Below are 15,480 nucleotides of genomic sequence, written 5' to 3'. Positions count from 1 at the left end.
CCCCCTGGTGGCGTAATGGTTAAGTGCGTGACTCCACTTTGGCGGCCCCGGGTTCCCAGGCCTGGATCCTGGGCGAGAACCAAGGCACAGCTTGTCAAGCCATGCTGTGGCGGTGTCCCATATAAAGTACAGGAAGACGGGCACGGATGTTAGCCCAGGGCCAATCTTCCTCAGCAAAAAGAGGAGGATTGGCATCGGATGTTAGCTCAGGGCTAATCTTCCTCACACACAAAATTTTAAAAAAAAATTTTTTTTAAGTTTAAAAAAAAAATTTCACATCTTAAAGCCCCTCCACCCACAATTCCTACATCCTTGGCAGGAAAGGCAAAGAATGCTAAGAGGTTAAAATCAATATTGTTTAAAATCAATATTGTCTTCGGAGGGGCAGGGGGAAACCTGGCACTAGGGGCAGATGTGCTAGGGCACGCGCGCCTAGTTTGCAAATTAGTTGCAGATGATGAGGCAGTCATTGAGTTACCTTCCGCACGCGACCACGCCTTTCGGACTGGAAGCTTTCGGCGCTCCGCTACTCTCCCCTAGCGCTTCTCCCTTCTTTCCCTAGCAGTCTCCCGGCTTGGGGGCGCTCGGTGTTCGGCCACGCCGCCTGTCGCCTGGTAGTAGGACCGGAAGTTGTTCGGGGGAGGGGGGACGGCTGTAATGGGGGGGTTGTGGGGGGGGCCGGTCCCTCCTCAGGTGAAGCCACTGATGGAGATGGAGCCGCCGCCGCTGAGCGCCCGGGTCCCGGCTCCGGCCCGATTGCCGCCGCCTGAGTGACTCCACTCCCCCCGCACTGGGCCGCCCGGGCCAGAGTGGGGGACCCCCGCCGCCCCGCCCCCCTCTCCCCCAATACCGTCCCTCGCCCTCACCCCCGCCAGCCTGCGCGCGCGCGGAGCTGCCTCAGGTGAGTGAGGGGCGGAGCTTGGGCGAAGCGCGGGGGCGGGGCCTCGGTCGCCAGGGGCGGGGCCTGAGGGGCTGGGGCGTGAAGGGAGGGGAGACGTGGGCGGGGGGCAAGCAGGAAGAGGGTCCCGGGTGGGCTGTGGCCCGAGGGGAGGAAGCTGGCCCGAGGGAGCTTGGCGCGAGGCCCCTGGATTGAGGGGGAGGCAGCAGGGACTTAGGGGTCCTAAAAAGGAGGGAGTCATGGCAGAGGACCCAGGACAAGCAGGAGCTGGCGTGCGCGAGGCTCCTCCACGTAGAATGGCTGGGGTAGAGCAGGGGGACCACGCGGAGAAAGGAGAAGCAGAGGGTACCTGGGCAAAAAAGCGAGGAACCTGGGGGTTTGGTCGAGAAGGTTGGAGAGAAAGACCTAGGCCTAGGTGGGAAGATCTGGGAGGCAATGAGCAGAGTGGGAGAAACATGTAGCAGAGGAGAAACTTAGGGTGGAGTGAAAAGTGCTGTCTGGGGTACTGTGTAGGGTTAGAAGTCTAGGGAACCTGAGAAGTAAGGCTGGGAGGAAGACATTCACGGCACATGAACGCTAAGAAAGAAATGTAGCAGAGGAAGCCCTGGGGCAGATATCCAGAGGGAGGGAGACTGGGGAAGCAGGTCTAAACTAAAACAGCCCTCCATGTACATCCTCACACAGCCCCAACCCCAGCTATTCTCCTCCTCCTTGTCTGCTAGAGTTGTAGGTTCTCACTTTTTAAATTTGGGGGCTTTTTTTTTTTTAATCGTGACTGGTCCGGTTTGGGGACAGTGGAATGTTTAATGGAACATGGACCTTTAGAACTGAGATATTTAGGAAATAATGTACCCCATTTCCCCCTTCCAAAGTCAAGAATTTACTAACTCTGCTTCCAGGAAGATTTGATGCATTACCAACCACATTGTGTCAAGCTTTGCATACCTTCTTTTGCCTCCGTCTCTTCTCTCATAAGCAAAATTGTCTACTGTTGTGACTCTTATCAACGCCCACTTACATGTTTGATAGCTCCAGCTTGTGCCCCAGTCTTCCCGGCCTGAGCCCTCAAAACATCAGTGGTGAGCTTGGCATGTTCCTGACTCACTCACATGTCAGCTCCAGGCCTTCCATCATCATGGCCAAGCAGAAGACAGTTGAAGCCTGGCTGTCTCCCCTTACTGCTACTCGTTCTCTTTGCCTGGGTGAAGGTACATGTTCACATCCTTAAGAAGCATTAAAAACAGGTGTCTGACTACCTAGAATATTTCCACTTAAGATACTTCAGATTCTGAGGACAAGACCAGATAAAAGCCCAAATCAGACAGTCTTTGAAAGTGTAGCGTCTGGTTTGGTAGAGGTACGTGAACTACCTGGCCAGGAATCCCTCATCTCCTCATGGGTCTGCCATTAAGACAGTGAATCTTGCTTTGTGGTGTGCGGAGGACTTCAGCCTTCCCCACTAACAGCCTAAAGCCAGAGAATCCAGACAGCTGCCTGGGTCATGAGAACAGTCAGAAGAGTGTCTCCTGAGATAAAAATAAAGTCTTAAAAGAAGAAAATAGCTTTACCATTGGGAAGCAGGAGAGGTCTCACTGGAGTTTCTGGGGTGAGCCCGGGGGTGGTTGGACCTGCCCCCAATTTGGCAGCTTCAGAATTATGTATTGCCCTAGTCAATAGATGCTGACATCTCAAGCACACAACATAATGTCTTTGTTGCCCACTGAGTGCAGTTAGTTAGATCTGTTGTAGCTTCTGGGCATTCCCCTTCCTATCTGTGGGTTAAGGGTAAAGCATATTTCAGCACTTGGTTCAGAAATAAGTCCTGACTTTTTTCCCAGTGAAATGCAACTGAAAGTTTCTTCTTTATTTCCTCTTAGTTTAAATCTGTAGCTGGTACCTCCCAGCATGAAAGGAACATATCCCATCTTTTATCCTACCCCCACCCCCAACATCCATAAAGGAATTATTTTATCCCCAACCAGCCATCTCTGTTCCCTCAACACACACACAAAAGAGCCAAGGCAAAAATAAGGTAAGTTATTGTTGGGCAGGTATTTCTAACCTCATTTTACTCGGTAGGAACAAATAAAAGTGTGGGACCTTGTGGGTGTAGACAATGCCACAGGCAGGGCGACTCCCTTTCTTTGTTGGTCTCTTGATCCTGCTACAGAAGGCTCTGAATTGCAAGCTGTTTGATTTGCCTCCTCTTCTCAGAAGAGTTGTGGATGCTGTATTGGAAACAGAGACAGGTTCAAGGTTTATCTGACAAAAGCATTTAAGAAAGGGTAGTGCTGATATGAATGGCCTGGTCCCTCCCTTGGGGTAGCATCAACCTTGTAGACTCTGCTGGAATACATATGCTGGCATAATCCTTGAGCCAAGGAGCCTTGTTTCTAAAAGAAATTCAGTGAGTGTCTAAATTGGCTTTTTGCTCGGGCCCATAATCTCTGACAAGAGGCATGGGAAGGAGAGGATTATTTCTTTTCACATGCATAAACCCGTGTTTCTAGTTCAAGGATTTAAGTCACTACAATGTAAACCCAAAAACTGTTCATTTCTTCACCCAAGAAAGAAGACAAGAAGGGTGGCCCCAGACCTTCCAGCTATAGCAAGATTTAACTTTGTGCTATAGTGGAAAGAACCCCAGACTGGTAACCTGGGTGTTATTTGTCCTACTATCACTAACCAGGTGGGTGACTCTGGGCTTAGTTTCTTCTTCTATTAAAAACTAAGAGATGGGGGCCGGCCCCATGGCTTAGCGGTTAAGTGCGCGCGCTCTGCCACTGGCGACCCGGGTTCGGATCCCGGGCACGCACCGACGCACCGCTTCTCCGGCCTTGCTGAGGCCGCGTCCCACATACAGCAACTAGAAGGATGTGCAACTATGACATACAACTATCTACTGGGGCTTTGGGGGAAAAATAAATAAATAAAAATAAAAAAAACCCTAAGAGATGGGAGGGGCTGGCCGGGTGGCATGGTGGTTAAGTTTGCACACTCCACTCTGGCAGCCCAGGGTTCGCAGGTTTGGATCCTGGGCACAGACCTACACGCTGCTCACCAAGCCACACTGTGGTGCCATCCTACATACAAAATAGAGGAAGATTAGCACAGATGTTAGCTCAGGGACAGTCTTCCTCAAGCAAAAAGAGAAAAATTGGCAACAGATGTTAGCTCAGGGACACTCTTCCTCACCAAAAAAAAAAAAGAGAGAGAGAGCTGGGAAATCATCTCTCAAGTCCATTCTAACTCCAAGATTCCCCCCCCCCCCACCTAGGCACCCCTGCCCGAGGCCCTCCACATGAAGAGAGGCTTACTAAATTGGATTGTTAGAGCAAGATTCTTTGTTAGCAGAGGAGTGTAAAAAGGTCTTTCTGGCCCAAATAACAGTCTTGATCAGCATGCATTAGAGTTCTGACCAGGACTGCCACCAAAGGCACTTGTTCCTATCTCTTCCACCTTTTTGCCACTCTACCCTAGTCAGGATAGCTAATTGAGACTTCCATGTAATTTCAAACTTCATTTAATAGAGCTATCCCTGTTTGGGGCATCTTTGGCTTCAAAATGGGTTATTATAAAACTCGAATAGAACTCCCCTGCTGTACTTTCCCCACCCCTGCCCAAACATACAGCTGAACAGCAGTGACTTTGTGGGGCCCTTCTATGAATACAGCGCTTGTGTACTCAAGGGTATATACCCCAAAACCCAGGCAGTATCATCTTGTGCACATCACACCTAGTGATGTAAACTGTTTAGTTTGGCCCTTCCTTAGTTCCTTAAGTCCTAAGTGAGACATGGGAGGGGTAGGATTGTTTCTCCTCCCACCCATAAACCTTAGCCTTCTTTCTCTTCCGCAGTCTTCATGAGGAGGACAGGGAAGCGCAAAGAACAAGAGAAAAGATGCATCCATCTGAGATCTAAGAGGAGACAATGAGGTGATATTTTCCCACTGCCCAGGTGGTGTTTTTCTAGCTCTTACCCCTTTTTAGTTTAGAGACTGGCCATTCCTAGGATGATCTGGGAATTCATCCCTTCTACACTGTTCCCCAAGCACTTGGGTAACAAAGCTGAGCTGTCTTCGTCTGTATTATATGGTGACAGAAGGTCACCATCTACAGCCTGATGAAAAAATGAGTCAAATCTTTCTGCTATAAAGACAGATACATGAGCTGAGAAAAGGTTGGTGGGTTTCCTGCAGAGAGCACTAGGTTGACCCTAAAGATCATTTCAGAACTGCAAATTGGTCGATTGTCCAGGTCTGTTTCCTGGAAAGGGTCATGCAGTCAGGTTGCAGACAATGCCCAATTGCACGTCTTCCCTCAACCCTTCACACCTTCCCCCTCCCCAGTTATACAAAGCCCTGATAGAGAGCAGAGCAGGCTCTGTGATTCCAACATGTTTTTGCTCCGATCATTCAGTTCAGGAAGGCACGGACAGGAGAGGATGCTGCTGCAGCTTTGGTCTACTTGTAGCACCTGAACTGCTCACTCCCAGGCAGGTGGGAAGTTCTGTCTTGTTAATAATCACTGACCTCCTCCTCAGATCCCAAGTCCTAGGGGAGACCAGAGAAAAAATTTCCACTTCTCCCTGTTGCGGTTCAGGAATAATAACCAAAAGGATGGCATGGATCCTTGCCACTCTCTCCACCTCCACTCTCTTTCCCAACAACATTCTCCTCACTATCTTTCTGTCCACTAGGCCACATGGAGTATGTTTTAAATTCCAATTTTGGAGTGTCACTGGATCAAACAGGATTCTTTGGAGGATCCGAATAGCTTGAATTACTTGTGATGTCCATCTTACTTCAGGCTGTCAGAGCTACTACACAGAAAAAACTTGACTTTCTGACCTTTTTGTCATTGATAGAACTGTGAGAATGTTTTTATGGAGATGGGGAGAGAGAGGTGGTAGCTGATGCCTGACTTACCTTGGAGGTCAGACCTGGGGTTGGTCCTCACCTGCTGCTTGTCAGGAAGTGTGGTGGGAAATCTTCTGTCTAAAAGGGATGCCCATTCCTGCCCATTCCTGTTCAAAGATGATATTGTGTTGATGGGAGAAAGCCAGGGCCATGGAGGGCTCTTGTTAGGGTGCCAAGTGGCTTCAAAAGAACAAGGAAGAAATCTTTGTCTCCAGAGGTTACAAGGACCAACCTTTCCTCCCTCCTTACAGCAATACTTCCTTCTGAATTGGAAGACTAGCTGTTTCTAGTTGCTTTGTATTCAGCACACTGAAATGAATTTACAGTACATATGTACCTGCCTCCATCATTGAATGATGTCTATGTTGCTATAAAGCCAGTTTCCTTCCAAGATCTTTGAGCCAAATCTGTCTTGTATAACTAACTTCTCTCTTCTTATACCTCCTCCCCCAGTGGTGTGTCTCCAGTTGGCACTGCCTAATTTGACCCAATTCCTCTAAGGAGACACTAAGATCTGCCTGCCTGGTGAGGCAGGGGAGGAGGTGCTTTGAGGGGCGAGGAGTGGGAAGGTTGGGAGGGATGTGCCACCTAGAGACTTGAGCAAACTGAATTACATGTACCAATTTACTGCTGGCTCTCAGAAGACCAGGATTGGGAACAGCAGAATTTTGATCCCCTCTCACTTCCAGTGTTACCAACTTGGCATTTGGACCAGTTGGAGGCAGCTAAAGACTGATTATGCCCAAGATGTGTCATGGAACACCTGTTAAGAGCAATTAAGAAGCAGAAGAGCTCAGTTTACTGCTAGGAACAAAGTCCAACTCAGAAAACAACTTCTTCAGACCCCTCTGGAAATTGTTTTGGGGCCATTTGGGCAGGTGTCCAAGAATGAGATGCACTTCCTGAGCCAGTGCTAGCTGAATGCTGTGCTTCAGCATCTCTGCTCACCTAGTGCTTGTCTAGCCCCTGGTTCATACACACACATACACAATTGTGTTGGCATATTTCTCCCTGTAGAGTCTGCTCAACTTGTTCTTCATTTTTTATTTTATTTTATTATTATTTTTAATGGTTTCATATCTCATTTAACTTTTTATTCTGGCTTGTTAATTTTTATACATAGTATTAAGGTGAGGCTTTCACTTTATTATTCTTTTTTTTTCTTAAATTATTTTATTGAGGTCATATTAGTTTATAACATGGCGTACTTTCAGGTGTACATTATTATATATCAGTTTCCATATAGACTGCGTCTTGCTTATCACCAATAGTCTAGTTTTCGTCTGTCACCATACATATATGCCCCTTTACCCCTTTTGCCCACCCCCGCACCCCCTTCCCCTCTGGTAACCACTAATCTGTTCTCTTTATCCATATGTTTATTTATCTTCCACATATAAGTGAGTGAAATCATATGGTGTTTGTCTTTGTCTGGCTTATTTTGCTCAACATAATACCTTCAAGGTCCATCCATGTAGTTGCAAATGGGATGATTTTGTCTTTTTTATGGCTGAGTAGTATTCCATTTTATATATATACCACATCTTCTTTATCCATTCCTCAGTTGATGGGCACTTGGGTTGCTTCCACATCTTGGCTATTGTGAATAATGCTGCAATGAACATACAGGTGCATAAATCTCTTTGAACTGTTGATTTCATGTTTTGTGGATAAATACCCAGTAGTGAGATAGCTGGAATCATATGGTATTTCTATTTTTAATTTTTTGGAACATCTCCATACTGTTTTCCATAGTGGCTGCACCACTTTGCATTTCCACTGGCAGTGTATGATGGTTCCCTTTTCTCCACATCCTCTCCAACATTTGTTATTTTTTATCTTGTTAATTATAGCCATTCTGACAGGTGTAAGGTGATATCTCATTGTAGTTTTGATTTTCATTTCCCTAATAATTAGTGATGTTGAACATCTTTTCATGTGCCTCTTGGCCATCTGTATATCTTCTTTGGAAAAATGTCTGTTCATAGCCTCTGTCTATTTTTTGATCAGGTTGTTTTTGGGTTTGTTTGTTTGTTTGTTTGTTTTTTTGAGGAAGATTGGCCCTGAGCTAGCATCTGTTGCCAATCTTCCTCCTTTTTTCCTTTTTCTCCCCAAAGCCTCAGTAGATAATTGTGTGTCATAGTTGTACATCCTTCTAGTTGCTCTATGTGGGACGCCACCTCAGCATGGCTTGATGAGCGGTGCATAGGTCCGTGCCCAGGATCCAGGCGAACCCTGGGCCGCCGAAGTGGAGTGCATGAACCCAACCACTACACCACCAGGCGGGGCCCCAGGTTGTTTGTTTTTTTGTTGTTGAGTTGTATGAGTTCTTTATATATTTTGGAAATTAACTCCTTGTTGGATATATGATTTGCAAATATTTTCTCCCATTGGTGGGTTGTCTTTTCATTTTGTTTATGGTTTCCTTTGCCTTGCAGAAACTTTTTAGTCTGATATAGTCCCATTTGTTTATTTTTTCTTTTGTTTCTCTTGCCTGAGTAGACATGATATTTGAAAAGATGCTGCTAAGACCAATGTGAAAGAGTGTACTGTACTGCCTATATTTTCTTCTAGGAGTTTTATGGTTTCAGGTCTTCCATTTAAGTCTTTAATCTATTTTGAGTTAATTTTTGTGTATGGTGTAAGATAATGGTCTACTTTCATTCTTTTGCATGTGGCTGTCCAGTTTTCCCAACACCATTTATTGAAGCGAATTTCCTTTCCCCATTGTATGTTCTTGGCTACTTTGTCGAAGATTAGCTGTCTGTAGATGTCTGGTTTTATTTCTGGGCTTTCAATTCTGTTCCATTGATCTGTGTGTCTGTTTTTGTGCCAGTATAATGATGTTTTGATTACTATTATTAATTTTGTAATAATTAATTGATTACTAATATTGTAGTATATTTTGAAGTCAGGGATTGTGATGCCTCCAGCTTTGTTCTTTTTTCTCAGGATTGCTTTGGCTATTCGGGGTCTTTTGTAGTTCCATATAAATTTTAGGATTCTTTGTTCTATTTCTGTGAAGAATGTCATTGGGATTCTGATTGAGATTGCACTGATCCATAGATTGCCTAAGGTAATATGGACATTTTAACTATGTTTATTCTTCCAATCCATGAGCATCTTTCCATTTCTTTATGTCTTCTTCAATTTCTTTCAATAATGTCTTATAGTTTTCAATGTATAGGTCTTTCACCTCCTTGGTTAAATTTATTTCTAGATCTTTTATTCTTTTGGTTTTGATTGTAAATGGGATTGTCTTCTTGGCTGCTCTTTCTGCTATCAGAAAATGGACTATCTCATCTATGAGATCTTTTATACAAACCTCATGGTAAGCACTAAACAAAAAAATCAGAGCAGAGCCACAAATCATAAATAAAGAGAAAACTATCACAGACAACCACCAAACTGAAATGGCAGAGAGAAAAACAAGGGAAGAGAAACATGGAAATAGAGAACAACTGGAAAACAAGAGATAAAATGGCAATATTAAGCCCTCCTATATCAGTAATCACTCTAAATGTAAATGGATTAAAGTCTCCAATCAAAAGAGACAGAATGGCTCGATGGATTAAAAAACAAGACCCAACAATATGCTGCCTCCAGGAAGTACATCTCAGCTCTAAAGACAAACAGGCTCAGAGTGAAGGGATGGAAGACGATACTCCAAGCAAATGGCAAGCAAAAGAAAGCAAGTGTTGCCATACTTATATCAGAGAAAGCAGACTTCAAGATAAAAAAGACAATGAGAGATGAAGAGGGGCAGTATATAATGATAAAGAGGACATTCCACCAAGAGGAAATAACACTTATGAATATATATGCACCTAACACAGGAGCACCAAAGTATATAAAGCAACGATTAACAGACCTAAAGGGAGAAATTGACAGCAACGCAGTACTAGTAAGGGACCTCAACACCCCACTTACCTCAATGGATAGATCATCCAGACAGAAAGTGAAAAAGGAAACAGTGGCCTTAAATGAAACACTAGACCAGATGGACTGAATAGATGTATATAGAACATTCCATCCAAAAAAACAGCAGAATATATATTCTTCTCAAGTGTACATGGAACATTCTCAAAAATAGACTGTATTTTGGGAAACAAGGCAAACCTCAATAAATTTAAGAAGATTGAAATCATATCAAGCATCTTTTCTGACCACAATGCTATGAAACTAGAAATCAACTACAAGAAAAAAGCTGGGGAAGTCACAAATATGTGGAGACTAAACAACATGCTACTGAACAACCATTGGATCAATGAAGAAATCAAAGGAGAAATCAAAAAATACCTGGAGACAATTGAAAATGAAAACACAACATACCGACTCTTATGGGATGCAGCAAAAGTGGTACTAAGAGGGAAATTTATGGTTCTTTGAGAGGATAAACAAAATTGACAAACCTTTAGCCAGACTCAGTAGGAAAAAAAGAGAGAAGTCTCAAATAAAATTAAAAATGAAGGGGGAGAAATTACAATGAATACCACAGAAATACAAAGGATTATAAGAGACTACTATGAAAAACTATATGCCAACAAATTGGATAACCTAGAAGAAATGGATAAATTCTTAGACCTCATATAACCTCCCAAAACTGATTCAAGAAGAAGTAGAGAATCTGACTAGACCAATCACAAGTAAAGAGATTGAAACAGTAATCAAAAACCTCCCAAAAATCAAAAGCCCAATTCAGATGCCTTCTCTGGAGAATTCTACCAAACATTCAAAGAAGATTTAATACCTGTCCTTCTCAAATTATTCCAAAAAACTGAAGAAGACAGAATGCTTCCTAACTCATTCTGTGAGGCCAACATTACCCTGATACCAAAACCAGACAAGGACAACACAAAGAAGGAAAATTACAGGCCAATATCGATGATGAACATAGATGCAAAAATTCTCAACAAAATACTGGCAAACTGGGCTGGCCCCGTGGCTTAGCAGTTAAGTGTGCGCACTCCACTAGTGGCAGCCCGGGTTTGGATCCCGGGCACGCACCGACGCACCGCTTCTCCGGCCATGCTGAGGCCATGTCCCACATAGAGCAACTAGAAGGATGTGCAACTATGATGTACAACTATCTACTGGGGGGCTTTGGGGGGGAAAAAAAGGGAGGAGGAGTGGCAATGGATGTTAGCTCAGAGCCGGTCTTCCTCAGCAAAAAGAGGAGGATTAGCATGGATGTTAGCTCAGGGCTGATCTTCCTCACAAAAAAAATAAAAAATAAAAAAAAATACTGGCAAACTGAATACAGCAATACATTAAAAGGATCATACACCAAACAACTATTAACAAACCTAAAAGGAGAAATCAACAACAACACAATAATAGTAGGGGATCTTAACACCCCACTTACAGCAATGGATAGATCATCCAGACAAAAAGTTAATAAAGAAATATTAGACTTAAATGAAAAACTGGACGAGATGGACCTAGTAGACATATACAGAGCACTCCACCCAAAAACAGCTGACTACACATTCTTCTCAAGCGCGCATGGAACATTCTCTAGGATAGACCATATGTTGGGAAACAAAGCAAGCCTCAATAAATTTAAGAAGATTGAAATCATAACAAGCATCTTTTCAGACCATAAGGCTATGAAACTGGAAATGAACCAGGAAAAAAAAACTGGGAAAGTGACAAAAATGTGGAGATTAAACAACATGCTACTGAACAACCAATGGATCATTGATGAAATTAAAGGAGAAATCAAAAACTATCTGGAAACAAACGAAAATGATAACATGCCATATCAAACCATATGGGACGCAGCAAAAGCGGTCCTGAGAGGGAAACTCATAGCGATACAAGCCCACCTTAACAAACAAGAAAAAGCCCTAATAGGCAACCTTAAATTACACCTAACAGAACTAGAAAAAGAAGAACAAACAAAGCCCAAAGCCAGCAGAAGGAGAGAAATAATAAAAATCAGAGCAGAAATAAATGATATTGAGACCAAAAAAACAGTAGAAAGGATTAATGAAACAAAGAGTTGGTTCTTCGAGAAGATAAACAAAATAGACAAACCCTTAGCCAGGCTAACTAAGAAAAAAAGAGAAAAGGCTCAAGTAAATAAAATTAGAAATGAAAGAGGAGAAATTACAACGGATACCATGGAAATACAGAGGATTATAAGAGAATACTATGAGAAATTATATGCCAACAAATTGGACAATCTAGAAGAAATGGATAAATTCTTAGACTTATACAACCTCCCAAAATTGAACCAAGAAGAAATGGAGAATCTGAATAGACCAATCACAAGTAAAGAGATTGAAATAGTAATCAAAAACCTCCCAAAAAATAAAAGTCCAGGACCAGATGGCTTCTCCAGTGAGTTTTACCAAACATTCAAAGAAGATTTAATACCCATCCTCCTCAAACTATTCCAAAAAATAGAGGAAGATGGAACACTTCCTGAATCAGTCTATGAGGCCAACATCACCCTGATACCAAAACCAGACAAAGACAATACAAAGAAAGAAAATTACAGGCCAATATCGCTGATGAACATTGATGCAAAAATCCTCAACAAAATATTGGCAAACCGAATACAACAATATATTAAAAAGATCATACACCATGATCAAGTGGGATTTATACCAGAGACGCAGGGATGGTTCAACATCCGCAAATCAATCAACGTGATACATCACATCAACAAAACAAAGAATAAAAACCACATGATCGTCTCAATAGACGCAGAGAAGGCATTTGACAAGATACAACATCCATTTATGATAAAAACTCTCAATAAAATGGGAATAGAAGGAAAGTACCTCAACATAATAAAGGCCATATATGACAAACCCACAGCTAACATCATACTCAACGGGGAAAGACTGAAAGCCATTCCTCTGAGAACAGGAACGAGGCAGGGCTGCCCACTCTCACCACTCCTGTTCAACATAGTACTGGAGGTTTTGGCCAGAGCAATTAGGCAAGAAAAAGGAATAAAAGGAATCCAAATAGGTAACGAAGAAGTGAAACTCTCACTATTTGCAGATGACATGATTGTATATATAGAAAACCCTAAAGAATCTGTTGGAAAACTGTTAGAAACAATCAACAACTACAGCAAAGTTGCAGAGTACAAAATCAATCTACAAAAATCAGTTGCATTTCTATATGCTAATAATGAACTAACAGAAAGAGAGCTCAAAAAGATAATACCATTTACAATTGCATCAAAAAGAATAAAATACCTAGGAATAAATCTTACCAAGGAGGTGAAGGACCTATACAATGAGAACTACAAGACATTATTGAGGGAAATCTACGATGACATAAAGAAATGGAAAGATATCCCATGCACGTGGATTGGAAGAATAAACATAGTTAAAATGTCTATATTACCTAAAGCAATCTACAGATTCAATGCAATCCCAATCAGAATCCCAATGACATTCTCCACAGAAATAGAAAAAAGAATACTAAAATTTATATGGGGCAACAAAAGACCCCGAATAGCTAAAGAAATCCTAAAGAAAAAGAACAAAGCAGGAGGCATCACAATTCCTGACTTCAAAACATACTACAAAGCAATAGTAATCAAAACAGCATGGTACTGGTACAAAAACAGACACACAGATCAATGGAACAGAATTGAAAGCCCAGAAATAAAACCACACATATACGGACAGCTAATTTTCAACAAAGGTGCTAAGAACATGCAATGGAGAAAGGAAAGTCTCTTCAATAAATGGTGTTGGGAAAACTGGACAGCCACATGCAAAAGAATGAAAGTGGACCATGTGCTATCGCCATTCACAAAAATTAACTCAAAATGGATCAAAGACCTGAAGGTGAGACCTGAAACTATAAAACTCATAGAAGAAAATATAGGCAACACACTATTTGACATTGGGTTTAAAGGAATCTTTTCGGATGACATGCCTACCCAGACTAGGGAAACTAAAGAAAAAATAAACAAGTGGGACTTTATCAGACTAAAGAGCTTTTATAAGACAAATGAAACCAGAATCAAGATGAACAGACAACCAACCAGCTGGGAGAGAATATTTGCAAAACATACATCTGACAAGGGGTTGATCTCCATAATATATAAAGAACTCACACAATTGAACAACAAAAAAACAAACAACCCGATCAAAAAATGGGCAGAGGAAATGAACAGACACTTCTCCAAGGAAGATATACAGATGGCCAATAGGCACATGAAAAGATGCTCAACATCACTAATCATCAGGGAAATGCAAATCAAAACAACACTAAGATACCACCTCACGCCCGTTAGAATGGCTATAATCACCAAGACAAAAAACAACAAATGTTGGAGAGGATGTGGAGAAACAGGAACCCTCATACACAGCTGGTGGGAATGCAAATTGGTGCAGCCTCTATGGAAAACGGTATGGAGATTCCTCAAAGAATTAAAAATAGAGATGCCCTATGATCCAGCCATCCCACTACTGGGAATCTATCCAATGCACCTGAAATCAACAATCCAAAGAGGCTTATGCACCCCTATGTTCATTGCAGCATTATTCACCATAGCCAAGAAGTGGAAGCAACCTAAGTGTCCCTCGACTGACGATTGGATTAAGAAAATGTGGTATATATATACAATGGAATACTACTCAGCCATAAAAAAAGACAAAATCATCCCATTTGCAACAACATGGATGGGCCTGGAGCGTATTATGTTAAGTGAAATAAGCCAGAAAGAGAAAGACAAACACTGTATGATCTCACTCATATGTGGAATATAAACCAACACATGGACAGAGAAAACTGGACTGTGGTTACCCGGGAAGTGGGGGTGGGGGGTGGGCACAAGGGGTGAAGGGAGTCATATATGGGGTGATGGACAAACAAAAATGTACAACCCAAAATTTCACAATGTTAGAAACCATTAAAATATCAATAAAAAAAAAAAAAGGATCATACACCATGATCAAGTGGGATTTATATCAGGGACACAGGGATAGTTCAACATCTGCAAATCAATCAGTGTGATACACTGCTTTAACAAAATGAGGAATAAAAATCACATGATCATCTCAATAGATGCAGAGAAAGCATTTGACAAGATCCAACATCCACTTATGATAAATACTCTCAATAAAATGGGTATAGAGGGAAAGTACTTTAACATAATAAAAGCCATATATGACAGACCCACAGCCGACATCACACTTAACAGTGAAAAACTGAAAGGCATCCCTCTGAGAACAGGAACAAAACAAGGGTGCCCACTCTCACCTCTCCTATTCAACATAGTACTGGAGGTTTTGGCCAGAGTAGTTAGGCAAGAAAAAGAAATAAAAGGTATCCAGATTGGAAAGGAAGAAGTAAAACTCTCATTATTTGCAGATGACATGATTCCATATATAGAAAACCCTAAAGAATCCATCATAAAACTATTAGAAATGATCAACAACTACAGCAAAGTTTCAGGGTACAAAATCAGCTTACAAAAATCAGTTGCATTTCTATACAGTAATAATGAACTAGCAGAAAGAGAAGTCAAGAATACAATCACATTTGCAATTGTCCTTCCTTTTTAAGTAACAGACCCCACTCCCACAGGAATCACACCAAAGGAGAAGATGCCTTCATTGATGTTAGAGCCAAAGAAAAGTAAGCAGATCCATGAAGGCCTTGAGTACCCCTGGCTTTTGAAAGCAA

General features: G+C 42.2%; 1 protein-coding gene across 6 annotated transcripts in view; it reads left to right on the top strand.

Moving 5' to 3' along the window:
• Positions 1-651: 651 nt before the first annotated feature.
• IKZF4 (IKAROS family zinc finger 4) overlaps positions 652-15,480 on the top strand; it is a 34,346-nt gene continuing 19,517 nt past the window's right edge. For 2 of the 6 annotated variants that reach the window (XM_058557971.1, XM_058557970.1), the window contains exons 1-2: positions 652-901; positions 4,757-5,397. In XM_058557971.1, coding sequence (XP_058413954.1) covers positions 5,197-5,397 — 201 coding nt within the window. In that variant the 5' untranslated portion in view covers positions 652-901; positions 4,757-5,196. The remainder of the gene's footprint in view (positions 902-4,756; positions 5,398-15,480) is intronic. The other 4 variants (XM_058557975.1, XM_058557976.1, XM_058557974.1 and 1 more) reach the window with 3 other exon arrangements.

This window comes from Diceros bicornis, chromosome 17, assembly GCF_020826845.1.
Source record: "Diceros bicornis minor isolate mBicDic1 chromosome 17, mDicBic1.mat.cur, whole genome shotgun sequence".
Lineage (NCBI taxonomy): Eukaryota > Metazoa > Chordata > Mammalia > Perissodactyla > Rhinocerotidae > Diceros > Diceros bicornis.
This window is presented reverse-complemented; position numbering and strand designations above follow the sequence as displayed.